The sequence below is a fragment of the Trichomycterus rosablanca genome, chromosome 19 (assembly GCF_030014385.1).
Source record: "Trichomycterus rosablanca isolate fTriRos1 chromosome 19, fTriRos1.hap1, whole genome shotgun sequence".
In the NCBI taxonomy this organism is placed as follows: domain Eukaryota; kingdom Metazoa; phylum Chordata; class Actinopteri; order Siluriformes; family Trichomycteridae; genus Trichomycterus; species Trichomycterus rosablanca.
Genome location: NC_086006.1, coordinates 13,754,168 through 13,780,783, shown reverse-complemented (window position 1 = coordinate 13,780,783; position 26,616 = coordinate 13,754,168). Strand labels below are relative to the sequence as shown.

Genomic DNA, 26,616 nt, shown 5'->3' with positions numbered 1-26,616 from the left:
TTACAACACTTCAAACATTTTAAGACATTTCATTAACAAAAGGTTGATCAAGCACATGCATTCTGTGTCAAGTCAAGTCAAGTCAACTTTATTTATATAGCGCTTTTTACAATATACATTGTCTCAAAGCAACTTTACAAAATCCAGGACCAACAGATACAAAAATCCCTGTTGAGCAAGCCGAGGGCGACTGTGGCAAGGAAAAACTCCCTGAAAATTACAGGAAGAAACCTTGAGAGGAACCAGACTCAGCAGGGCCCATCCTTCTTGGGTGGCCTGGAGGATACTTTAAATAAATACACGATTTACACAAATCATACAAAGACAGAATTAAATGATCTAAAAGTCATACAGTGGTAATAAATAGATAAATAAACAATTAAATAATAATAGAGTTGTTATCCGCTCTAGTCTTCAATAAAGTCTGTAGTGATTTCTTGTCGTTGCAATTACTACAGACCCGTCACATCTGACAGGAGCAGCATCGTTGTCCCGGCAGTCTCGACTTTAATCCTTAACCTCGGCGGGTAAACAGGTTTCCATCAGAATGCCCAACAGAGAAAAACAACAGAGAATGTAGTTAATAATGTACAATGCTAGTTGACAAACAGTTTTACAGAGAGTTTTAGACTCCGGCAGCCCTAATTATTACAGCATAACTAAAAGGGAGAGCGAGCAGGTAACAAGGTCATGAAGGCTTTCACAGGACATCAGCGCCCATCTCCCCACCGTCATCAAACCTGAGTGATCGGACAAGAGAGGCAGGATGACAGCAACCCAACATCCCTGATCACCACAAGTTTCTATGACCAAGAACCCCCAAGCTCTGCGCCTTTGTCTATACTAATCAAAAGCCTGAGAAAATAAATATGTTTTCAGTCTAGACTTAAACATTGAGACTGTGTCCGAATCCCCTGTGTCCGAGGCAGGAAGATTATTCCAAAGTTGTGGAGCTTTGTAAGAAAACGCTCTTCCACCAGCTGTGGTCTTTTTAATTTTAGGAACTATAAGTACCCCGCATCTTGTGAACGAAGTGGACGTGCTGGGTTGTAGTAATTAATAAACTCACTCAGATACTGTGGAGCCAGACCATGTAGCGCTTTATAAGTTAGTAAAAGTATTTTGTAATCAATGCAAAATTTAACTGGCAGCCAGTGTAGAGATGATAGAACAGGAGTAATATGGTCAAATTTTTTTGTTCTAGTTAGCACTCGAGCTGCTGCATTTTGAACTAACTGGAGTTTGTTTATGGATCTACCAGAGCATCCTGCTTAAATAATCATGGACTTCCCAAGAAAAGATGTTTCTTTGATGACACCATGTGTCTAAAATTCCAATATATGCCTCTATGTCAAAGGTACCTTCACAAGTCACCCATGCCATGGCCACTGATGCACCCCCATACCATGACAGATGTTGGCTTTTGTACCTTTTACTGATAACAGTCTGGATGATTTTAGAACAGCTCACTAAAGTAAACATGTATGTACACCGAAACAAGCACCTCCTTGTTTCTACACACATTGTCCATTTTATCAGCTCCACTTACCATATAGAAACACTTTGTAGGTCTAGAATTACTGACTGTAGTCCATCTGTTTCTCTGCATGCTTTGTTTTTCTATGGTCAGGACCCCCTCCGGACCACCACGGAGCAGGTATTATTGTTTACTTTAGTGAGCACAACACACACTAACACACCACCGCCATGTCAGTGTCACTGCAGTGCTGAGAATGATCCAACACCCAAATAATACCTACTCTGTAGTGGTCCTGGGAGAGTCCTGACCATTGAAGAACAGCATGAAATGGGGATAATAAAGCATATAGAGAAACAGATGGACTACAGTCAGTAATTGTAGAACTACAAAGTGCTTCTATATGCTAAGTGGAGCTGATTAAATGGACAGTGAGTGTAGAAACAAGGAGGTGGTTTTAATGTTATGGCTGATCAGTGTAAATGCATGCAGTAGTAAGTAAAGGTGAGCTTTAGGTAAGTTACTAAGTTTCCTTTAGTTTTTTCTTTCTCACAGTTAAAACCATTCAAATAATGCAACCCCTGAAATATATTTCATCTCCACCATCAAATTCATCATTGCTATATTATAATGGTAGGTTGAATTATTGTCACCTTAAAAAGCTAGCCGTCAAAGGTAGTGTGAACACTACTATTCACAGGGTACAGCGGTATGATCATCTAAAGTTTAGATTAGTTGCATGCAATGTACTGGTGGTCAGATTGTTGTAATAAATGTCATTTGAGCACTATTTTATAATATCATTTGAGCACATTAGTGCTCAAATGATATTTATTACAACAATCTGACCTCCAGTACATTGCATGCAATGTTAGCTTAAGCTTTTTTTAACACAATGTTATTCTTTACTTAGTGTCTGTCTGCGTCTTGCCTTTTTGCACAGTGGCACGATTTTTCTAATAGCCTAAAACTAGGCAGACAATACAAAACTGGCCAGACAATACTTTGTTGTGTACAACAACTGTGGCATGTAGTAACCATCAACAAAGTTTGGGGGATAAAGGCATGCTGTGCAGAATGATGTAATGGGATACAAAAGAAAAAGAACAAGTTGTGCACTAACAATTCTGAAAAACAACTGTTTTATGCACAGCATGGGAGTAAATGTTTGTTGCAGAAAAACTAAAAATCTGAAGAAAAAAACAAAAACAATACTTGGTGCTGTACCAAATTTGACCATAAGTCAATGTTTCTTTTTGTTTCTCTTTTGCTGGACTGGGTGAAAAAGTGTAAGAAGGTAATAGGTGATAATTAGCATGCTATTCCAGTTTTCACAAAGAGACGTTTAAGCTTGATCAGCTTACAAAATTTATTACAAAATAAATTGTAAATGTATTTAGTCATGTAATAGCAAACTGGAATACACAAAGTACTTAAAATAGATGCAGCTGTGATTCTGGTTCAGCTGCATATGCCTGAGATTTTATGTATCTTAAAGCATGTTGCATTATTAATTGTTGCTCAGTAATTCACATCAGTAATAAAATATACAATATATGTGTAGTGGGTGACAGCAGGACCAGATCATCTTTTCTCTTTTTCCTCTAACCAGTAGCTACAGCAGAAAAACACAAAGTAATTGTATAGTTTTTATTGTATTTGTTTATTTAAATTAAACATTGTTGCTGACCCAAATGCTGTTGTTATATTTTATTTTAGGTTCATCCATGTGTACATTTTCATTGTTATTTTGTGTTTCCAAATAGGTTCCACTGCCCCTTTCTATTTTCTCCTTTACACCTCCCTCTTCAGGGAGTATGACTTGTTGTGACATTTGTGTTGTGCGAATTAAACATGTGTTACATAGCGCATATGCTTCTCTGGGTCCGATCCCATAGACAGCTGGGCCAACACATAGACAGAAGCACACACACCCCCAGGGATGTCTTGCAGCATGCCATTCATCAATGACTGCTTCAGCAGGAGTATTTATTCATTCATTGTTAATAACTGTTTGCATAAAAAAGTCTGTAAACCATCTAAAAACCTCTTGGAAAATCTAGAATTTAGCATTAAAGTTTTTCATTGTTTATACTATTGCAAATAAGTTAAAGACCTATAAAAACAGAATTGTAAAAAACTTTTTGATCAAAGCAATGCATAACATGACTGGGACAACACAGCATCAGAACAACACAAAGTTAGACCAACCTGTTTACATTTCTGCAGCTAGTCATGTCAAAGACCTGCTTCTAAAAGCCTTTACCACAATTCTAATTACTTACAAAAAAACATGACAGACTCTTTTACTAAATGACTAACATTTTATTATAATATGTATAAACCCTGGATAAAACACATTACCTTGAAACCACAAGAGTTAAATAATTTGACCTTTAATTACAAATAAAACATGGTCAATCCTTTATTTACATTTACAGACAGGTAGATGGACAGACAGACAGACTGTCTTGTATCAAGCAGGAATAGGCAAATAGTTTTTACAGTGAAAACTTTTGAGTATTCTTAGTTCCCAGCAGTTAAAAATGTAATAAAAAATAAAGGTGATGTATTACAGTAACAAACATACATTTGTCTTTATTTGCAGGCAACTAACTTTATATAAAATGAAATCTAAATGTGTTTATGTTTACAAAATACAACTTCCCAAATAAAATAAGGATTTACAACTGTAAACATTTCTGCAGAGCTACATTTTGCTGTAAATCAAGTCTTTATTCATTGGATGATACAGCAACTGATCAAAGAAAATAAATGATGTAGTATTTTACAGTAGCAAAATACTTTGTTAATGCTATGTCACAATTATTCAAACCCTACATAAAACTACTGGTCTTAAAACCTACTTCTAATCTGTCTGATGTGTCTTGATGTGATGCTGTATAAACACCACACAGGGATATGTTTAAGATGTGGTAAAAACTGAGTAGCTGTCACAAAAGCTGAGAGATCATTTTATTGTACCAAAAGGGCAATGGCTATAAGAAGATTTTCAATGCCAAGTCAAGTCAATTTTATTTGTATCTCAAAGCAACGTTACAGACTCCAGGACCAACAGACGAAAAACCCGTTGAGCAAGCTGAGGGCAACAGTGGCAAGGAAAAATTCCCTTAAAAATACAGGAATGTTTCAAAACTGAAACCGTTTGCCATATGAATTAGCAGTTTGTTCTTGAGCATTAAGGCAAAGCTTATGCCCAGAACAACACTATACCGTCAGTCAAGCATGAAAGTGGGTCAGTGATAATATGAAGATGTTTTTCTGCTGCATGAATGGGCAACACTGACCATGTGACTGGCATCATGGATTCACAGAAATGCAGTGGCATTCGAAGAGGAATGTTATGTCTTCTGTGGTGAAATTTAACTTTGGAGATATTTGGACCTTTCAGAAAGACAATGATCCCAATCACACTTCTAAGTCAACCAAAGCTTGGTTCAGGAATCAGACATGGAATATCCTGTCATGTTAAATCCTATAGTAAACCTTTGATGGGATTTAAAGAAAACCAAATAATCTGAAAGCTTTTGAATGACAAAAATGGGCATATAAGAGAAATGTCAGAAGCATGTTAGCACTTAGCGAAATTGCTTGTTAGAGGATATCAAAGAAAAAGGATGCTCCACCAAGTACTGAGACTGGGGGTTAAATAACAGTGAACATGGACATTTGTCAAGAGAACTAGATGTTTTTTATTCAAACTCAAAATTTTATCAACATATGTTATCAAAATTGCTTGTATGTATTAATAAATATTCTTTCTTTGTTTACTGTGACTTCTTGTTGTACAGTAGTGTTAAAAAAAATAGCAGTGATTTTAAAAAAGAGAATAAAGCACAAAATCATTATAATAACTTTTATTTCCATAAATGCAAATGCACTGAAAATACTACACTTTCAATTCTAAATCAAAACATTAACAAAATTTAGCCAGTTTGTGTTAATCCTTTACAGAAAGTTAAGAAAAATGAATATTAGGCTGTTCAAAATAATAGCAGTGCCAGCATTTTTCTTTAAAAACTCAACAAATGTATGTATAAACTGAAAAAAATGTTTGAGGTTTCACTTTACTTTAAATTACTGAACTAATATTTAGTGGCATAACAATTGTTTCCAAGATCTGTGTTGCATGGAGTCGACCAACTTCTGGCACCTCTGAACAGGTATTCCAGTCCAGGATGATTAGACTACATTCCACAGTTCTTCTGCAATTTTGGGTTTTGCCTCAAAAGAACGCATTTCAGATATCAGCCCACAAGTTCTCTCTGGGACTGAAGTCAGGGGATTGGGCTGGCCACTCTATTACCTCAATCTTGTTTGTCTGTAATCAAGATGTTTTGGGTCACTGTCATGTTGAAACACCCATTTTAAGGACATTTCTTCTTCGACATAGGGCAACATGATCTCCTCAAGTATTCTGATATATTTAAACTGATCCATGATCCCTCGTATGCCATAAATAGGCGTAACACCATGGTATGAAAAACATCCCCATATCATCATTTTGTACCACCATGCTTTACTGTCTTCACAGTGAACTTTGGCTTGAATTCAGTGCTCGGGGGTCATCTGACATACTGTCTACGTCCACTGGACCCAAAAAGAACAATTTTGCTTTCACCAGTGCACAAAATGTTGAGCCATTTCTCTTTGGACCAGTCAATGTGTTCCTTGGCAAATTTGAACCCATTCAGGACATGTCTTTTTCTTAACAACGGGACTTTGCAAGGAGTTTTAGCTGGTAAATTGGCTTCACTTAATCATCTTCTGTACTCACTAGTAACTTCAGATGTTCCTTGATCTTTCTGGAGATGATCATTGGCTGAGTATTTGCCATTTTGGTTATTCTTCAATCCTTTTGAACAGTAGTTCCACGCTTCCTTCTGCGTCTTTCAGGTTTTGGTTGTCACTTCAAGGCATTTGAGATCATTTTAGCTGAGCAGCTTATAATTTGCTGCACTTCTCTGTATGTTTTTTCCATCTACAATCAACTTTTTAATCAAAGTATGCTGTTCATCAGAACAATGTCTGGAACAACCCATTTTACCCAGTATTTCAGAAGGAAATGTGCTATGACCAACCTGTGCAACATTTGCCACCCTCCTACCTTAAATAAGGGACAAAATTGACACCAATTCTTCTGCAGAATGCATGACTTCACCAATTGAACTCCTCACTGCTATTATTTTGAACAACCCCCTTTCAATCAATGCTTCGATTACTCAGAATGTCCTAATTGTTGGGTTTGTTTTGTTTTCATTACTCTACTACACTTTCAAGTAAATTATTTGCTATGTAGAAATATCACTTCTACTAAAAACAGTGATTCATCAGGTTAATGGTGTTGGACTGCTATTTTTTTGAACACCACTGTATATACAGACCATGTAAATTTGCACACAGTGCTGAGGCACATATTGCATTAAAGTCGCCAGTGCTCTGCAAACACCCTCCGGCATTAACATCATTACAAAAAACTGTGCTTTTTATGACATCTAACATCAGTGACTACCTCATATCTAACCTCATTACTACCCCCAAATTGCCCTGTCTCAACTTTTCTGAAAGGCATTGCAGGCCCGAAATGCAGGAATAGATGTACGTATATTAAATATTAAATGAAGTTGACAAAACATGAAATATCTTTGCTCCGATTTGGGTTTGTAGAATGTTAGCTTACTAGTTGTAGACAAGGTGTCCTTACTGCTGCCTTTAAATGTATCTATGTTGTACATGCATGCATATACCCCTTACTAACACCTCCCCAACTCCCCCCTCATTCATCAAGCTTACCTTCCTTCCTACTCTACTTTTACAACCACCAGCTGACACTGGTATTGATGCACACCTTAAGATGATTGCAGGAAGAACTGGACAAAATAACACCCAAACACTTCATTGTTTGGTATCCTCAGTGCCAAAATGCCTCATGAGTTTTGTGAGAAGGGTTAGCAACATAAAGTGGTAAATGTCCAAAGTACATTGTTTTAGAAGTACTGGTCTTTGTCTAGGCATTCTCTGGCAAACTTAAGCCTTGCGCTTTTGCACATTTTATTTAAAGCAAGACTTCCTTCTGTGTAACCTTTCATGATAATCTTGTACAGTCTCTTTCTGAAGTTAGATGCATGCACTTTGACATCAACTGGGGCAAAAGCTTCTTTACACATCTTGCGATCTTCTTTTGAGCTGAACTTGGACTGAACTTGCCTGACCTGGCCATGTTTGCAGTTTTACATTTTTTTACAGACAGGTTAATAGCTAATTTTTCCAGTCTACCAGACTGATTGTTCACATACCACTTTCTCTCCAAAGGCCTCAGAGATACCTCACCATAAATATAGTGAACAAAACCAAACTAAATGCTTAAGGTTTAAATTAGACAAGCTTCTCAAAAATCTTACAAAGTCTTACAATATTCTAATCATGTCACTGATTTGGTGTACCTGATTCTATTCTGAATCTAATCTAAGTTGAAATAAATGTGAGGGTGTCCTAACTTTTTCCTCAGAACAAAATTGCATTTCTATCAATTAGATCAGTTTTATTTAGTTATATTACCTCAATCTCTCATTTTTTTTTAAATGAAAAAGATCAAAAGCCTATATGTTCAAGTATGTTAAAAAACACAAAGGCCGCTCAGGTGGCGCAGCGGTAAAAAGACACGCTGCAACCGGTTCGAAGCTGAGTGGCTGTATGGGCAACGATTGCCCGGTTGCTCAGTTGGGGGGTGGGACAAAGAACCGGATGTGGGTCTCTCTCTGTCAGAATGCGATTGCGACCTCTGCCGGCTGATTGGAGGCGCCTGCACAAGAGATGAGGAAGGGTGCCCTTAGGGTGTGTCTCTCCGCATGCAACGCTAGGTGGCGCCAGACTCATCAATGTGTGGGTGGCAAAAATGCATCTGGCTGCTGCTCATGTTTCGGAGGGGATATGGGTTAGCTTCGATCTCCTCGGTCAGGGCAGGGTTCGGCATAGACAGAGAGGAAGCACGATGCAAATTGAACAATTGGATGCGCTAAAGGGGGAGCAAAAAGGAAAAAAAAAAAAAAAACACAAAGGTTTTCTTGTGACAACCTTTTTTTTTCCACATAACCGTGTGTGTAGTGTCATAATTTCTTCAGAGCTAGATATATTTCTGTAGAAGATGTATTGTTTTATTTTATTTACAATTTTGCCCAGGACTGTATAATAAACTGTATAAATGCTATATATTTGCCACTTTTTCCTGATAAGGGTAGTGATAAGTCTAAATTCACCCTGGTACTCCCTGCAGAGGCCAGTCAGTCACAGGAAATCATGCAATTAATTGCTTGAACAAATCTAAATACTGCCACATTCGGACCCAATTCTTCCCCAAATTCAACACCATCATTCCCTCTCAGATCCCGACAAACTGCCCCACCTACTGGGGGAACACAGAGAGAGATGCACACTAGCAGCACAATACATACACACCCTGATGAAGAACAGTGGATGACCACGTAACACACACAAACGTGTGTTAACTACTTAAATATACGTATTTTTACTGTAATTGTTGTTACTATTATTTTTGTTGTTACTATTTGCACTAGTATTATTGTTGTTTTTTATATATTTTGCAAGCAGTATTTTTAATGAGCATTGGCAATATGAATGTCCATGACAATAAAGCTACCGTTGAATTGAATATAAACAGAAAACAAAAATCATGCCTCATTGAGGGAAAGCAGAATTAGCCTTTTATTTCGCTAGTGAAAAAATAAGCCACCATTTTATAATCTGTCAAGTTGATTACAAAAATATCACTGACAACAAAAAAGGGCATTAAAGAATACAAGCATTAATGAAGGAATTACACATATGAAAACTACACTATTAGCTGATTCCTAAAACTAGTTACAATAAACTTTGAGCTTAATGAAAGTACCAAACAATTAACATATAATGTGGAATTTAGTTTGCAATGCAATGTTTAGGTGAAGCCTAACCTTAAAAACAGTATATTCAAATAAATTATTATTAAACTATTACTGAAGTGCAATTAACAATTAGTGTCTTATTAATTTATATTTTTTCACCGGGCGGCACGGTGACTTAGTGGGTAGCACTGTCGCCTCACAACAAGAAGGTCCTGGGTTCGATCCCCAGGTGGGGCGGTCCGGGTTCTTTCTGTGAGGAGTTTGCATGTTCTCCCCATGTCCGCGTGGGTTTCCTCCGGGTACTCCGGTTTCCTCACACAGTCCAAAAACATGCCACCAGGCTAATTGGAAACACTGAATTGTCCTATAGATACCTAGCCGCTAGATGCACAAACCAGTGCATTGTAGTGCTGGTCCCAAGCCCGGATAAAAATAGGGAGGGTTGTGTCAGGAAGGGCATCCGGCGTAAAAATTGTGCCAAATCGATGCGCAGATCATGATCCGCCGAAGAGCCGACCCCGCAACCGAATGGGATAAAGGCCAAGGAAAAGAGGAAAGAAGATATTTTTTCACCAATTGTTTAATGTTAGTAAGGGTCATGTTGGGTCAGGTGCCAATCAGAAAATCCTAAGTGCTTGAAGGAATATCCTAAACATTTATGGCATTTAGCAGACATTTTAATGAAAAGCAACACATAGCTGTGACTAATACAATGCAAGCAATTAAGAGTTATAGGCTTTGTTCAGGCAATGAATGGTGGCAGCTTAGCAATGTTAGGGGTTAAACCAGCAATCACTAGTCCAGTACCTTAACCACTAAGCTAGCACTGCCCTGGAGATGATGCCAACACATTGCAAAAAACTACTTACAAATTTACACAAAGTGGCAATTAGAGTAATTAATCCACTTTAGCATGATTTTCACCAGGGGTGAGGGGGAAAAGCAGATTACCTGCATGTAGACACAAATAAAAAGCAAAACTCCAAAATGGCATATTCCCTAATAATGTTCTTTAACATTACATGTTTCTTTTATAAAATTGATGCAATGGCTTAATGAAGGAATACATTTAACATTTAACTGTCCATTTATAAATGATCTTGTTACATATCACAAGCACATAGTACATAACAGGTTGTGAGTATTAAAATCATTTGTATTATTTTCATTTAAAATGTATGAGAAGTAATGCTTACCTATTTGTAACACAAAATTACAAACTTAAAGCATTATACAAATCACTCCACTACTGCATTCATGCAGTATATAAAGGGGCATTTAGTACCTCATACCCAATAGGTAATAATGTAAAGAAAACAATAATTGTGTTTTTAATTTGTGGTTCTTGGGACAAAAGCAACCAACACCTGAGCTATGACATTATACTCATCAGGTAATTTCACTTATGAATGTAGCAGATGTTAATGTAATTATACCACAACAGGGCAAACTGTTTTTTTTTTTTTAAAGAACAAGTTCATGATTTGCGGCCATGGCAAATTAATTTCTGCGCATTAATAAAAACCCAATGTGTCATTGAGTGAATTGTTGAAAAAGTATGAAATACAATCAAATGTGTCACTCCAGTCACTCCAACAAATTATACAAATCATAAAATATTAACCGAACAAAAGCGAACCAAAATCTGTAAGTGTTTAAAACAAATATACATATATGGGTCCAGTAAAAACTTCCATCTCGACATTTTTATATCCCAGTGATTCTGATCATTTTGGAAATTGCAGTATTTTATATACCTTTTTTTGTAGTAAATTTACACTTTGCTCCATGTCTCCGTCGGGCCGAAGTGAAATATAACAGCATCCTCTAGTGCTCACACAGCAGTACAGCAGCGGTTCTCAAACAGTTGTTGAATGACTGAAGTGTCTGCTAAAGTGGACACATCTCCTAGATCGTGCTGGTTGGCCGCTATCTTGCGTAGCAAACGCCGCATGATTTTACCTGAGGAGGATATTTTAAGACAGTTTCATTTTCTGAGAATAATACATAAACACAAATACGTACACAAACAAATAATAAAATAATATTCTGGTACCTGATCTGGTTTTAGGAAGCCCCGGGGCATTTTGTACGTAGTCAGGTGTAGCTATTGCACCAATCTTCTCTCTCACTGTAACAATGCGACAAACATGCGAAATATTTTATTTTATATTAGGACCAAAGATTTTCTGTGATGATAACCTCAGTAATATATTAACAACAGCTGTTTTATAACCTCTAGAGTAAGTTTAAGCAGTCCTACCTTGGTATTGTTTATTTGTTATTTTAATCAAATATACAGTATACAGTAATATACTATTGTATTGGTTAGCCAATCAATCAGTAAGAACATCTAAATGTTAGTGATTTACTATTATGAATTATCAAACAAAATTCCTCTTTTAACTCTAACTTATTCAGCATAACTAGAGTTTACAAAATCTTGTATAATAAAGTTCCAATAAATCTACATAATTAGCCGTATCGCAAACCAAACAGGGTGCCATGATAGCGCCAGATCAAATCCTATATTGTACTTAACAGTTGGCAAGATTGATGGTTGAAGTTTTATGAGTTCCTCCAAACATATATTCAGACCATTTTACTTTTAGATTTTGTGCTTAAAACTTACTGAAACGTATTTGTATTTTTTATACAAAAGGCTTCAAAATGGCAACCCTGTCGAGACGTCAATGTACAGTTTCTATTAAAATTCGGCCACAGCAGTGCTTGTTCAGTTAAGTGTTCATTTTTGTGGCAATCATTTTGTCACAAATGTTCCTGATCGATAATGTTTGTTAGGGAATCATTAAAAAATATCATTAAAAATTTATTATTGGTACTGGACCACTGGTTAGATTTGAAAGATAATTAACCAAAAATGATTTGACCAGTCAATGCTGATTGGAAACATTTTTTCCCCTTTTTCTCTCAATATATTCATTTTTAATTCCCAATTGCAGGTCCTCAGTTTAAAGTTTCAGCGACTGTGTTTAGCAATTAAACATTTTTCATTCGCATAGCGTTCAAGTGCCTCACGTTTACTGGTTAATTAACTATTTACTACTATTGTGTGGACAAAGAGTCAAAACAAGGACAAAAAAAATTCGGATTTGCGACAGAGCCTCGCACCACCGCTGAATGTTCTAGGTTTACATCCAACTATTAAGATAGGCTGTGCTGTTTATTGTAGCTTCCATTTATTCTATCATTCAATTTATTAGTGTTACTTAATGACTGCCTTGACATGTGGCACTTTTCTTTAAAAATCCATAAAATCTGTGATTTTTGAAAAACAAGGTCTGTGAAATTAAGCACATTTTCCCATCAATTTAGTAGGGACCTACTTATAAGGCTGATTTAAAGAAACATAAACTAAAAGAAAAATCACATAGACACTAAACAAACACACACCTTGCTTTTTTAGCTCAGCTTCAAGGGTGGAGGTGTAACTGATGCCATCTTTGAGCGAGACAAAACAATACAAACTTTCTCCTTTAACAGGGTGCGGTGTTCCCACCACGGCTGCCTCAGCTACTGCCTTGTGCTCAACCAAAGCAGATTCCACCTCAGCCGTGCTTAGCAAATGACCTGAAAGAAATTTACAATCAATTACAATAAAATTTGAAAAAAATAAAAAAATAAATAAAAACATTATAAGCAGCAAAATACATGGTCATCATCTCTCACCAGAAACATTTAACATGTCATCAATTCTGCCCGTGATCCAGTAGTATCCATCTTTGTCTCTGCGGCAACCTGAATGTGTAATCAAACATATTTAGAGTGTATTTTACATTCGTAATGTCTAAGAAACACAGAAAAGTGAGTTAAAATATAATGACATGCTAAATTACACATAAGAAAATACACATTTGCAGGAAAATGAATAAAACATTTTTAATTACCGAGAAAATTAGCATAAATTATTCAAAATGATTTTGCCAGCATAAACCATTGTGGTCACATTTAATAACTGCAATAACATTTTCCATGGCTGCCTATCAGACTTGTGCTATTAAATAATTGCATGAAGTTAAAAAGAAGAAAAAATTTAAAACCTTTTTTGTTTTCTTACATCAGGTCAGGTCATGGCAAAGAAACTGGATTATGGTCTCAGCTCTTTCAAAGTCCAAATTTAGTTATCTTAAAAATAATTATTGTTTTGTTTTGTCTTGTTGCATCATACAACTTCTCTCAAGTTGACTGACCAATTGCCTGCCATTCTGCTGTAATATTTCTTAAACCTTTATTTTTTATTTATTGTCTTCTTCAATGATTGCATGTAGTGGTACTAAGGCATCCTTAACTATTTCACAATGACAAAAAATAAATACATATGTTATAAACATTCTGTCTTTTTAAACGTTTTTGTGTCATTTTTAATTGCAGGTAATTCGACAAATTAATCAAGGCATTGTTTACAGATACAGGAATTTATGTAAGAACTTATACTATGTATGCCTTTTATAGGATGTAAGGTCTGATTTCTGGAAAAAAAAAACTGGACCGACTGTAAATAATAACTAATGTATTTGTGTTTGAAGAAAAACAAAAACAAAAAACTGTTAGTTTACACTAACTGTGTTTTTCACGGTTTTTGTGTGGATAAACATTAGACAAAACTGTAGTCATTTTTTGCTACCAGAGACAGCAACGGCAATTTCTATAGTGGTATCAAACAAAAGCAAAACAAAACAAAAAATGATAATAAATAAAAAAATAATCGACCAGTTATAACAAGCACCACCAGCTGGCATATATGGCTTCATATGTGTGGTCACCAGTGATGTACACAGACAGGTAAAAACTAAACATAAGGAGGTTTGAAATAGGTGCTAACAAATTACCATCTCCAGTTACGTAGTATCCAGGAAATTTCTTAAAGTAAGTTGTTTCAAATCTTTGGTGGTTTCCATACACAGTCCTCATCACCCCAGGCCAAGGCTGCTTAAATACCTAAAAAAGTTTAAAATAGTATACATTTTAAGCAATACACTTCAGAATTGTTATGTTCATATTTAAATATAATGTATAATCTATTCTCATCCTATTCTGGTTGAGATGCAATTCAAAGAAATGTTTAAACTTTGTTGTTTTACCAAAAACAAAGAGGACAGGTGGACACAGCAAAACATTTCATTCAAACTTTCATTCATCATTAGGATCATAAACCATAAGTCACACTGGTTTAATCATTATGTACTATTCCTAAAGCATAAATCCAGTCTAATAAAAAAAAATTTATATGTACTACACATCAATAGAGATGCTATAGTAACTTCCCCACACAGGCAAAATTATATACCAACTGATCTTGTAATAATTAAAGGCGAAATTCAGGCTAAATAAAGTCAGTCACCTATATATATATATATATATATATATTAGGGCTGTCGAAGTTAACGCGATAATAACGCATTAACGCGATTTCAATTTAACGCGATTAAAAATAATAGTGCCGTTAACGCAAATTCTAGTTAATGTTGAGACTTGACTGGTAGAACTACAACGCTCGGTTACATTATGTTAACAAACCGCAAATGAAAAACGGTGGCAAGTCCGACATTAAAGTTGTCGGACTTGCCACCGTTTTTCATTTGCGGTTTGTTAACATAATGTAACCGAGCGTTGTAGTGATGCACTTATAAAGAAATAAATACACGCTATATTCACAAGTTGTCGGGAGCAGAACACTTTTATTAACTTATTCTGTTAAGGTACCAAATACCGGAAAGCTGAGTTAAGCACGTTAGTCCATGCACTATGGAAGCCCCAAAGGGTCAAAACACACTCACTTCGTGTAGAAACGGCCATCAAACCATTGTCACAATACAACCACAGAAAAGTCTGTTACAATAACTACGCCTTATCCCACCTAAAGCACCGCTGATCTACAATGTTTGCTGATGGAGAAATTCTAAACTACAATCTGACATTTACTGCCTAGTATGTGAGTGAATAAAACTCCCTTACAGTTTTCTCTTGTCCCAGCAGTTTTTAACATAAGTACATTTAGCATAAAATGTGTTCACCATTTTAATTGTAACATTTCACATAAAAATCCTTGTTTTCTATAACATTTACACCGATTTTTTTTAATGCGATTAATCGCGATTAACTATATGAAATTCTGAGATTAATCGCGATTAAAAAATTTAATCGTTTGACAGCCCTAATATATATATATATATATATATATATATATATATATATATACTGTATATATATATATATATATATATATACTGTATATATATTTATATTGATATATATTTATATTTAGTTTTTATGCATTTTCTCCCCTTTTTCTCCCTTTTAGCGCGTCCAATTGCCAGATAACATCATGCTTCCTCTACACCAATGCCGATCCCCCCTCTGATTGAGGAGAACGAAGCTAACCCACGCCCCCTCCAACATGTGGGCAGCAGCCGTATGCATTTTGTCACCTACACTTTTGACGAGTGCAGTGCGGATCAGCACTGTGTACGGAGAGACACATCCTGACAGCACTCTTTTCCCGTCTCTGTGCAGGCGCCATCAATCAGCCAGCAGAGGTCGTAATTGCATTAGTTATGAGAGAGTCCCTATCCGGCTTTTTAATATCCCACCCCTATCTGAACAACAGGCCAATCGTTGTTCATGTGGTTGCTCAGCCCAGCCGGCAGGCAGAGTTGAGCCTCGATACGATGTATTCAAGATCCCAGCTCTGGTGTCAGCGTGTGTTTTTACCACTGCGCCACCTGAGCGGCAAGTCAGTCACCTTGAATTTGATAATTTAAAACAAAGATGGTTACTGCTTATAGGCAACTACTGTATTTGTGTACTTTATAACACTATAGCTAAAACAGCAGCAAGCTAAGGCATCGTTAGGGGTTTTACAGCATTATAGAACTTTGTTACAAAATGTAAACAGTAAACATGACAACATTTTTTTTATTAAAATACTAGGTGTTAAAAACAACTCTTACCAAGTAGCCCTCATTTGGTCCCTCCAGTTCCTCACCCGATTCATTTAGTATGGCTGGCACAACTCCAAAAAACGGAAACGTCTACAAACAGTCCCAGTTTAAAAACAAAATGAAAGACCAATTGTTTTGACAATAAAAATCACATCATAACAACCTTGCAATTAAAAAAAGAACATCTAAAGCCTTAATGTGACTTCAAAGGACTAAAAAAAACAGTCAAACAGTAGACTCAAATGTATGTTACATCAAATTCATCACTTTATCATATTTTTACATAAATTATATAAATCAAGCTAAATGCAATATTTTTGACATTTCACAGCATTAACTTTGTTGCAAATACACCTATCATACATAGCTGTATACATGGCTCTGTTCCGGTTTTTAGAGTGTGCAACGTAGCTATTTGTCTAACGCAGCACTGTGGCTGCAAAACATGGTACATGGTAGGAGTAGGATTAAAAAGGTGTAATAAAGAACATCTTAATGTGACTTCAAAGGACTAAGAATTTCATAAAAGTTACCCACAGATTTTGAATATACCTTTGAGGTATATTGCATGTCATGCTACTGTGATAAATACAGCCACATGGGCTCAGGAGTTCTTGACAAAACCAGTGTCACTTAACACAGCCTGCAACCTGAAACTATTACACAGAGAAAGTTGGACATAATTTCTATGCAGAAACACCTCCGAGTTCTCTGGGCCCAAGCTCATCTCAAAAAGACCAAAAAACTGTGGTAATGTATTCAGCTTGTTTTCAGAAAAAACAGACATGAAGTTCTCTGTTCTAAAGACAAAAAGTACAATCCAGACTGTTATTAATGAAATATGCAAAAGCCAAAACCTGTCATGGTATGGGGGACATCAGTGCCCACAACATGGGTGACTTGCAGGCACGTGCACAGATATTTTTGGGGGCAGGTGCTCAAGCCAAAAAAAAGGGCACCCATCGCCAATATTATTCATAAAATTAAAAAAAAAAAAACAGTAGGATATTTAACTTACATTTTTATTTTGTTAACACAATCAATACACATCTAATCAAATAACTCAAATTATCAAATTGCATAAATAAATAAAAAAACAGGCAAAAACAAGGCCATATTGTGCGTGCTTTTTAATAACCAAACAACTGATACTGATACATCTCCCTCATTTGCTTTACTGGTAGATGGCCTAATCCAGGATAAAAGAGAGCTGCTACCCTGAGCTGCTTGCTGTAGTTCCTTTTCTTTCTGCTTTTGTAACCTTTATTTTCTTGGCATTATGCAGCAAAATTTGTAAATGAGATAAATCAATGTTGTGCATAATAATCAAGAGTGACTTACTAAATCTCCATAAAGGGGAGAACACAGTATACATCATTTTACTGTTTTCTGACAGAGTTGAAGCATTACACTAATAATATACCATTATTATTATTAATTTACCTCACCAGCCTGTCATGTAGCTCAACTTAAGACCTACCTTTGATTTCAAATCAGAAACCCACTTTGGGTAGTTAATGTTAACAATGGGCCTATTATTATGCCAATAAAATCAAATAGACAGCTAAATAACATTTTCCTATTTATTCATCATTTTTGTATGCTGTTCTATATCATAAAGCATTATATTTAGCCTTCTACATATATTAGTTTGTAATGTTAATTACCTAGCAAAATTATTCCTCATTTGTAAACCTCAACTGTTGAAGTATAAATGCTTGCATGAAAATAACTCCTTGACTAAAGGTGACCTTTCCTACACAGCGTTTTGGCCAGGATGCTGTAATGATAAAATATTGTATGTTTGTATCTATTTTCAACACTTTACTGTGAGAGTTACTATTCTCCTGCAAAATGTTTGTGCTCATGCTTTTTTTTTCTTCAGGCTTTCACATCAAATCATTTGAAATCACGTATTTCATGACTCATGAGTACAAAACGTGTAGGCTATGCGTTATGCATGGATGCTCTTTGTATGAAACACTGTCATTACCTGTCTGTCTGATGCTGCAGGTCAGAGGAGAAGTGTGTAGCAGCGGTTTGGCCTGGCGCTCAGCACTGCATGAGTGCTAACCGGAGGAGGAGGAGGGAGGGGCAAGGCGGGAGCTTATGCGCACCGCGGATCAGATCTGGGCAGAATTCTCACAAGAACTCATAAATGCCCGTCAGATATCAAAACACTTTTGGGGGGAATTGATGACAGAGAGGGTAATTTTTATTTTTAAATAATGATGAATGTAGAAAAAAATTGGGCTCCAGCAGAAAGGGCACTTTTCTCATCCAGGGCAAAAGGGCAGGTGCTTGAGCATCACTAGGGGTCTATCTGTGCACGTGCCTGGTGACTTGCATATGTGTAAAGGTACCACTGATGCTGACATCAAGACAACATCTTATTCCAGGAAGTTCATGATTATTCAGCAAGACAATGCAAGGCCTCATTCTGTACCCACTAAAACAGTGTAGCTTCGTAGAGACAAAATGTGTGCGCTTGACTGGCCTTCCTGCAGTCCAGATCTGTCTCTTATTATAAATACACTGCCTGGCCAAAAAAAAGGTCACACACTAATATTTCGTTGGACCGCCTTTAGCATTGATTACGGCACGCATTCGCTGTCGCATCGTTTCCACAAGCTTCGGCAATGTCACAACATTTATTTCTGTCCAGAGTTGCATTCCTTTTTCCCCAAGATCTTGTATTAACAATGGGAGATTTGGACCACTGCGCAAAGTCTTCTCCAGCACATCCTAAAGATTCTCAATGGGGTTCAGTTCTAGACTCTGTGGTGGCCAATCCATGTGTGAAAATGATGTCTCATGCTCCCTGAACCACTCTTTCACAAAATGAATCCTGGCATTGTCATCCTGGAATATGCCCGTGCCATCAGGGAAGAAAAAATCCATTGATGGAATAACCTGGTTGTTCAGTATATTCAGGTAGTCCAGCTGACCTCATTCTTTGGGCACATAACGTTGCTGAACCTAGACCTGACCAACTGCAGCAACCCCAGATCGGTAGGCACTAGCTATGATGGGTGCATAACTTCAGCCGCCTCTCTTCTTACCCTGATGGGCCCATCACTCTGGAACAGGGTAAATCTGGACTCAACAGACCACATGACCTTCTTCCATTGCTCCAGAGTCCAATCTTTATGCTCCCTAGCAAATTGAAGCCGTTTTCGCCGGTTAGCCTCACTGACAAGTGGTTTTCTTAAGGCTACACAGCTGTTTAGTCCCAATCCCTTGAGTTCCCTTCGCATTGTGCGTGTGGAAATGCTCTTACTTTCCCTATTAAACATATACCTGAGTTCTACTAGTTTTTCTACGATTTGATTTCACCAAACGTTTAAGTGATCACCGATCACGATCATTCAAGATTTTTTTTCCAACCACATTCCTTCCTCGAAGACGATGTTTCCACACTGTCCTTCCACTTTTTAATAATGCATTGGACCGTTCTTAACCCGATTTTAGTAGTTTCAGCAATCTCCTTAGATGTTTTCTCTGCTTGATGCATGCCAATAATTTGACCCTTCTGAAACAGATTAACATCTTTTCCACGACCACAGGATGTGTCTTTCGACATGGTTGTTTAACAAATGAGAAGCTACTCACTGCATCAGTTAGGGTTAAATAACTTGTTGCCAGCTGAAACAATCACCCATGCAGTAATTATCCAATCTTACCTATTTGCTTAGTTAAATCCAGGTGGTGACCTTTTTTTTGGCCAGGCAGTGTATATAGTGCTTCATTAAGAGGAGAATCAGATAATGGCCTTAATGTACTGTTGAGAAGCTAAAGTCTTGTATCAATAAGGAATGGACAGTTCTACTTGCAAAACTGCAATAATTAGTTCCTAAAACCATAAAAAGTTTTATTGATAGTAAAGGTGATGGATTATATACTGATCAGTGAAAACATTGAAAATCTTTCATTTCTAACAGATTCTTCTTTTTACAAAATGTCCTAACATTTCTAGTAATGGAGTTAGTATACAAATTGAGAGACTCACAGCAGATCCTGGTTTTAACGAAATGGCACCTGGAAGAGGTGTTAGAACATGTCCTCCCTAAAAACATAACAAAACGTTATCATCAAATCAAGTGCACATTACTATTTCAAATGCAGAAATTAGAGAAGGAACAAAAAATTAGTTGCCTACTGTTTCAGTCTGCCAGAAGGTGTCGACTATGGGGCATCTCTTCTCTCCTACTACATTGTAGTACCACTGCCATGCTTCAGGGTTAATAGGTTCACCTACCGTACCCAAGACCTTTAAAGAACTACGCTTAAATCTGTCAACACAATTATACATTTTTAAAAACAGATAGGGCTAGGAAACAGAACACAATTTTACACCAATCTACAGTACATGGCCAAAACAATGTAGGCAATGACATGGCCACAAAAGCATTTATAAGGTTGGGTGACTGATGTTGGATGACAAATAATCCCAAAACTGGAATACATCAGAACTGGGGTTTAGGTCTAGTCAAACTATTTTATACCATTTTTGGCAAACTGTTTTTTTATGGGTATTGATTTATGCACTGGGTATTGCCTTCTTAAAGCTCCATCTACAATTTCCAAGAAAGTCACTGTATGCTGTAGCATTTGGACTTTTAACTGGCTCCACAAGTTCCACCACAAGCTAACAAAAACAACCCCAGACTAGTATTCATCCTGCAACAAAAAAGTTACAATTACACTTTACATTCAGGCAGGAGACTTTCTTAGTTTTGACTTCCAGATGTTTAAGATGTTTCAATATTATTGAAATGTTCAAAAATGATTAAAAGGGATTTGCATATTTCTCCCTCTACAGTGCATATAATCATTAAAGGATTCCAGGGATCTGAAGGAGTTTGAGTGTAAAGGTCAAGGGTGCTGAACACACATGATCTTTGATCCCTCAGTCAGCACTTTACCAAGAATGCCATTAACAATAGCTGATAAAAACACATGGGCAAGGGATTACTTTGGCACACCTTTGTTAAGCACTACATTACGGAATTGTATTTACAATTGCCACTTAAAACTTTAAGTACATGCTTCACACATTACAAAAACATATCAGCAGAAGAAGAGGGTACAGGTACTGGACTGGCATGTCTGCAGTACTGACCTGACCCCAAAAGAGAAGGTGTGGAAAATTTGGAAATAATAAAATGCGACAACCCCGTACTGTTGCACAAAATAACATCTGAAACACTTCTTCCTTGGTGCCAAAACTTTTTAAGTTTTGTAAAACGTAATGGCAAATGGTAAATCCTTCACTGTTCACACTTTTTTTGGAATGTGTTGCAGGCCTGAAATGCAGGAATGGATGTATATTAACAAATTAAATACAGCTGGCCAGACAAAACATGAAATATCTTGATTTCATACTTTCTGCAATTAAACTCAAGTCAAAGTAAATGTACAAGTACACTTTACATTCAGGCAGGAGACTTTCTTAGTTTTGACTTCCAGATGTTTGAGTGTAATTTATTTACACTTGTGAATGTGTTTTTGCTTCTCAAGTGTCTAGTGGCTTTCAGTAGGGCTTTCCACCACTACTGGCTAAGCTTGCCATTGTGCATACTGCCATGTAATCAGAAGCCATGAAGCTATGTCTAGATTTATGAATGCATGTGCAGTACATATTTTAATAAAATGTATTATTTTACAAAATACAGCTTCCATACAGATGAAATTTGAGGCTACACAAATACTGACTGTAGCCTATCTTTTCCTGTAAAAAATTCTCATCCACTGTACCCTAGATTCCAATTGAAAAGGGACTTCCATATGATTCTAAGATGAGAGTATCAGATTCCGCAAACTTACGGCAAATCTAACACACTGACGAATGAAATGTGGGTATTGTTTGGTGAAGGACATCTTAAGTGTACCCCATTTAACTGCCAATGTTTGTCTATGCTTACATTTAAAAACTGTTTTGCAATGCAGCCAATCCATCTAATAAGAAGGGGTGTCCACATATTTTGGACAAGTAGTGTAAACCAGTCAAACAGTAGACTCAAATGTATGTTACATCAAATTCACCACTTTATCATATTTTTACATAAATTATATAAATCAAGCTAAATGCAATATTTTTTTGACATTTTACAGCATTAACTTTGTTGCAAATACACCTATCATACATAGCTATATACATGGCCCTCTTCCAGTTTTTGGAGTGTGCAACATAGCTATTTGTCTAAAGCAGCACTGTGGCTGCAAAACATGGTAATATTTTTAGGATTATTACAGGATTAAAAAGGTGTAATAAATCCTGCTGTAATAAAGTACTTACTTGTGTACTGGCTCGCTGCCATACTTCATGAGAAGTCTGATGGCAGTAGGCGCTGTGTAAAATTTGGAGATAAGGTATTTATCTACTATCTCCCACATTCTGCTAACATCGGGATAGGTGGGTAGACCTTCAAACTGTACGAGCAACCATAGACAAAGCAAAATAAATCCACAAATCAAAAACAGCTGAACAGCTAGTCTAAATGTATTACTTTATTAACAAAAAGAACATAGTTTTCACTCACCAGAACGCTGGTGGCACCATTAGCAAGTGGACCATAGGTAATGTAGGAGTGACCTGTGATCCAACCAATATCTGCTGTGCACCAGTAAATGTCATCAGGATGGTAGTCAAACACCAGCTTAAACGTTGCTGCAGTGTAAAGCATGTAGCCACTGACAGTGTGCAACACACCCTGGGAAACAAACCAGAATCACTGATCAGGATAAGTCAGAATACATAAAAGTAAGGTATTAAGATTTGCATACTACAACATCAATGGTGAAACAGCCAAAATTTGCATATTTCTCCCTCTACAGTGCATATCATCATTAAAGGATTCCAGGAATCTGAAGGAGTTTCAGAGTGTAAAGGTCAAGGGTGCTGAACACACATGATCTTTGATCCCTCAGTCAGCACTTTACCAAGAATGCCATTAACAATAGCTGATAAAAACACATGGGCAAGGGATTACTTTGGCACACCTTTGTTAAGCACTACATTACGGAATTGTATTTACAATTGCCACTTAAAACTTTAAGTACATGCTTCATACATTACAAAAACATAGCTGCAGAAGAAGAGGGTACAGGTACTGGACTGGCCTGTCTGCAGTACTGACCTGACCCCAAAAGAGAATGTGTGGAAAACTTGGAAATAATAAAATGCGAAATACATATATTTTTTTACCCCTTTTTCTTCCACTTTAGCGCATCCAATTTCTACCCATCAGTCATCCTCTCACTAATGCTGGTCCCTGCTCCTGATTGGGGCTGACGAAGCTGCTCCATGCCTCCTCCGACACGTGTACAGCAATCGACAGTCTTATCACCTACACTTGATGAGTGTAGCGTGGCAAAGCACTGCGTACGGAGGATCACACCCTTCCACCGCACTCCTTCCCATCTCCATGCAAGCGCCACCAACCAGCCAGCAGAGGGCGTAATCACACTAGTCTGAGAGAGTGTCCCCTTCCAGCGAATTCCCTCCCCTCATCTGAACAACCGGCCAATCGTTGTTCATGCAGCCGCCCAGCCTTCAGCCGGCAAGGCAGAGCTGAGTTTTGATACCATGTATGCGAGATCTCAGCTCTGGTGAAGAGTGTGTGTTTTACCACCTGAGCGGCATCCTGAAACACTTCTTCCTTGGTGCCAAAACTTTTTAAGTTTTGTAAAACGTAATGGCAAATGGTAAATCCTTCACCGTTCACTAGGGGTGTAACGATACACTCTGCTCACGATTCGATTCGATTCACGATTCTGAGTTCACGATTCGATTTTCTCACGATTTTTTCTGAAGTGTAAACAGTGCAAAACAATGCACATTTTCTTGTACATTTTTAAGCAAAAAAAAACAAAAAACTTCAGTCCCCTGCAATTTAAAGGTAATTACCAAGAACAGAGTACTTTACTGTAACCTACTAACAGGTTTACCAAATTTAAAATTACTTATCGCCATCTTAAATTGAAAATCAAAGTAATCAAACATGCTCATTGAGCTGAGCTGAGTCTTTAAACAGATTTTTTGTTGTTGTTTAAACTAATTTATTACCAAATTACATGTATAATGAAATACTAATGTAAAAAACATTTGATTAAATGTTTATTATTTAAACGGCTTTATTTATATACTTAACGTGGAACAGAGTGCCACAACAATAAATTATAAAATACAAAAAAGACCCATCTCAATTAGACAAAAAGGTCTGATTGTGTATATTATTTGTAAATTTGCATCTACAGTGGAACACCACAACATCAACAAAGCATCACTCAACAAAATATAAATGAAAATGTGCAAAACAAAAAGCAGCATCCAGGTGACAGTATTTGTAAGTATTTAGTGAAGATTGGCATTCAGAAAAACCAAGCAGCTCATCTTTAAGGGGTTGATCTTGTTTCTCCTTTCTGTTATGATCTGCCCTGTTTTAGAAAAGATTCTATCTGAGGGGACAGATGTTGCTACAGTACACAGTGACATGTATAAGATGTGGGTAGACTGAACACTTGGTCTCCCACCAGCTCAGTGGGTCTGAACTGTTTCATGTCACTCATTTTCCTCACCTTTCCAGCGTGTAATGTCTGGCTATGTAAAGCGCTCTGTAAAACTTTTTTCTGTAAAACTACACTCTGTAAATCAAGTTCTCTCTCTCTCTCTCTCTCTCTCTCTCTCTCTCTCTCTCTCTCTCTCTCTCTCACTCTCTCCTGTTCGTGTGCTCGCTCTCCGTGTGTGTGTGTGTGTGTGTGTGTGTGTGTGTGTATGTAACCCCTCCCCTCCTGCTCAGTGTAAATCAATCACGTGCGGCTTTAACAGAAAAAACCCCGGAAAAAACACGAATCGGCTCCCAATGAGGAGCCGGATCCCGTCGTTTACTTTAAGAGCCGACTAAGAGCCAGATTGTTCGCGACCGACCCATCACTAATAAATTACAGAACGCACGTGCAATTGCGAAGATGTCCACGATGCACATCGCTACATTTTTGCATCGCGATGCATCGTTACACCCCTACCGTTCACACTTTTTTTTGGAATGTGTTGCAGGCCTGAAATGCAGGAATGGATGTATATTAACAAATTAAATACAGCTGGCCAGACAAAACATGAAATATCTTGATTTCATACTTTCTGCAATTAAACTAAAGTCAAAGTAAATGTAAGAAACACTGCGTTTATTTATTTGCATTTTTATAAATCCCAGCTTTTTCTGAATTGTTATTGCAAAATATTAGCACAATATATTTAATGATACCTTAGGTTTGCCAGTGGAGCCACTGGTATAAAGGATAAAGAGAGGGTCTTCAGATTCACACCACACTGGCTCACATTCATCTGATGCTCCTTCCATCAGAGTGTGCCAACACACATCCACGTCTGGGTTCCAAGGCACCTTGTCGAGCAAAACCCATAAACATAGAAAAGCTTAAGAATAGTCTTTCATCTATAAACCTAAACATTTTAAATGTTACCAAAATAGACATTAGCATGGACAAAAGAGGTAATTCCCAATTTTTACTACATGACCTAAGCTTAGACTTCCGAGAATGTCTTAACCAAAAATCAAATATTCGGTCTGGGTCTACTTTGGCCATCCCACCCCCTCAGACATAGCCAGTCATGTCCATGTAAACGCCCAGCCAGCCAACCGACAGTGTCTACACAGAGATAGTGCTAACCACTATGCCACCTAAGCAATTAATATAATTAATATAGTATTTATAAAGGCATCTGAAATGTTTATTTGCTCATGAAAATGTTGGTTTAAGGGCAGTCTGGGAGGACAATCACACAAGTAGCAGAAATCATTTTCACATTTAGAAAGACTCTTACATTGCTTTTCTTTATTTTTTAATGAGTCTCTGAGCCTAGCTGAACTTTTGGATTTAGCAATTAGCAACAAAAAAGTCTGTTAAAATCCTGAAAAGGGGTAAAATGATAGGCGATTGTGTGTGCAAGCATGTATTTGGTGGTGGTGTAAATATGTTTGCAGACAGATGATTGTGTGGTTGCCAGCTAACAGATTGTTGATAGGCAGTTCCTACGATGATGGCAAGTGGCTGCTTTGGTGTTGCTAGGCAGTTGCTATGGTAGTGCGCTAATTGCTAATGTGCTAAGTGTTGCTGGGTGGTTGCTAAGGTTTTGCTACACAATTGCCAAGGTGTAAAGAGATTGCTAAGCTGTTGCAAGCTGGTTGTTAAGGTGTTGCTAGGCAGTTGACAAGGTGTATTGGGTGTTTGTTAA

General features: G+C 37.1%; 1 protein-coding gene across 1 annotated transcript; it reads right to left on the bottom strand.

Annotated features, from left to right (window-relative positions):
• Positions 1-25,763, bottom strand: LOC134334015 (acetyl-coenzyme A synthetase, cytoplasmic-like). The gene is made up of 12 exons (XM_063016209.1): positions 25,628-25,763; positions 22,904-23,074; positions 22,660-22,793; positions 20,521-20,653; positions 20,371-20,427; positions 16,371-16,451; positions 14,250-14,358; positions 13,090-13,158; positions 12,814-12,990; positions 11,456-11,530; positions 11,157-11,361; positions 1-513 (listed from the first exon to the last, which is right to left on the bottom strand). The coding sequence occupies exons 1-11, from the start codon at positions 25,721-25,723 to the stop codon at positions 11,234-11,236; spliced, it is 1,230 nt and encodes a 409-aa protein (XP_062872279.1). The 5' UTR covers positions 25,724-25,763; the 3' UTR covers positions 1-513; positions 11,157-11,233.
• Positions 25,764-26,616: the final 853 nt, after the last annotated feature.

What these genes read in the sequence shown, in the direction of transcription:
- LOC134334015 (XM_063016209.1), bottom strand. Translation starts at nt 25,723, where the DNA reads ATGGAAGGAGCATCAGATGAATGTGAGCCAGTGTGGTGTGAATCTGAA. An exon ending in GGCAGCGAGCCAGTACACAA is followed by an intron (nt 20,654 to 22,659) that starts GTAAGTACTTTA and finishes TTGTGTTGACAG; the next exon opens with ATTTAAGCGTAGTTCTTTAA. An exon ending in AGCTGAGCTAAAAAAGCAAG is followed by an intron (nt 11,531 to 12,813) that starts GTGTGTGTTTGT and finishes GCATTGTTACAG; the next exon opens with TGAGAGAGAAGATTGGTGCA.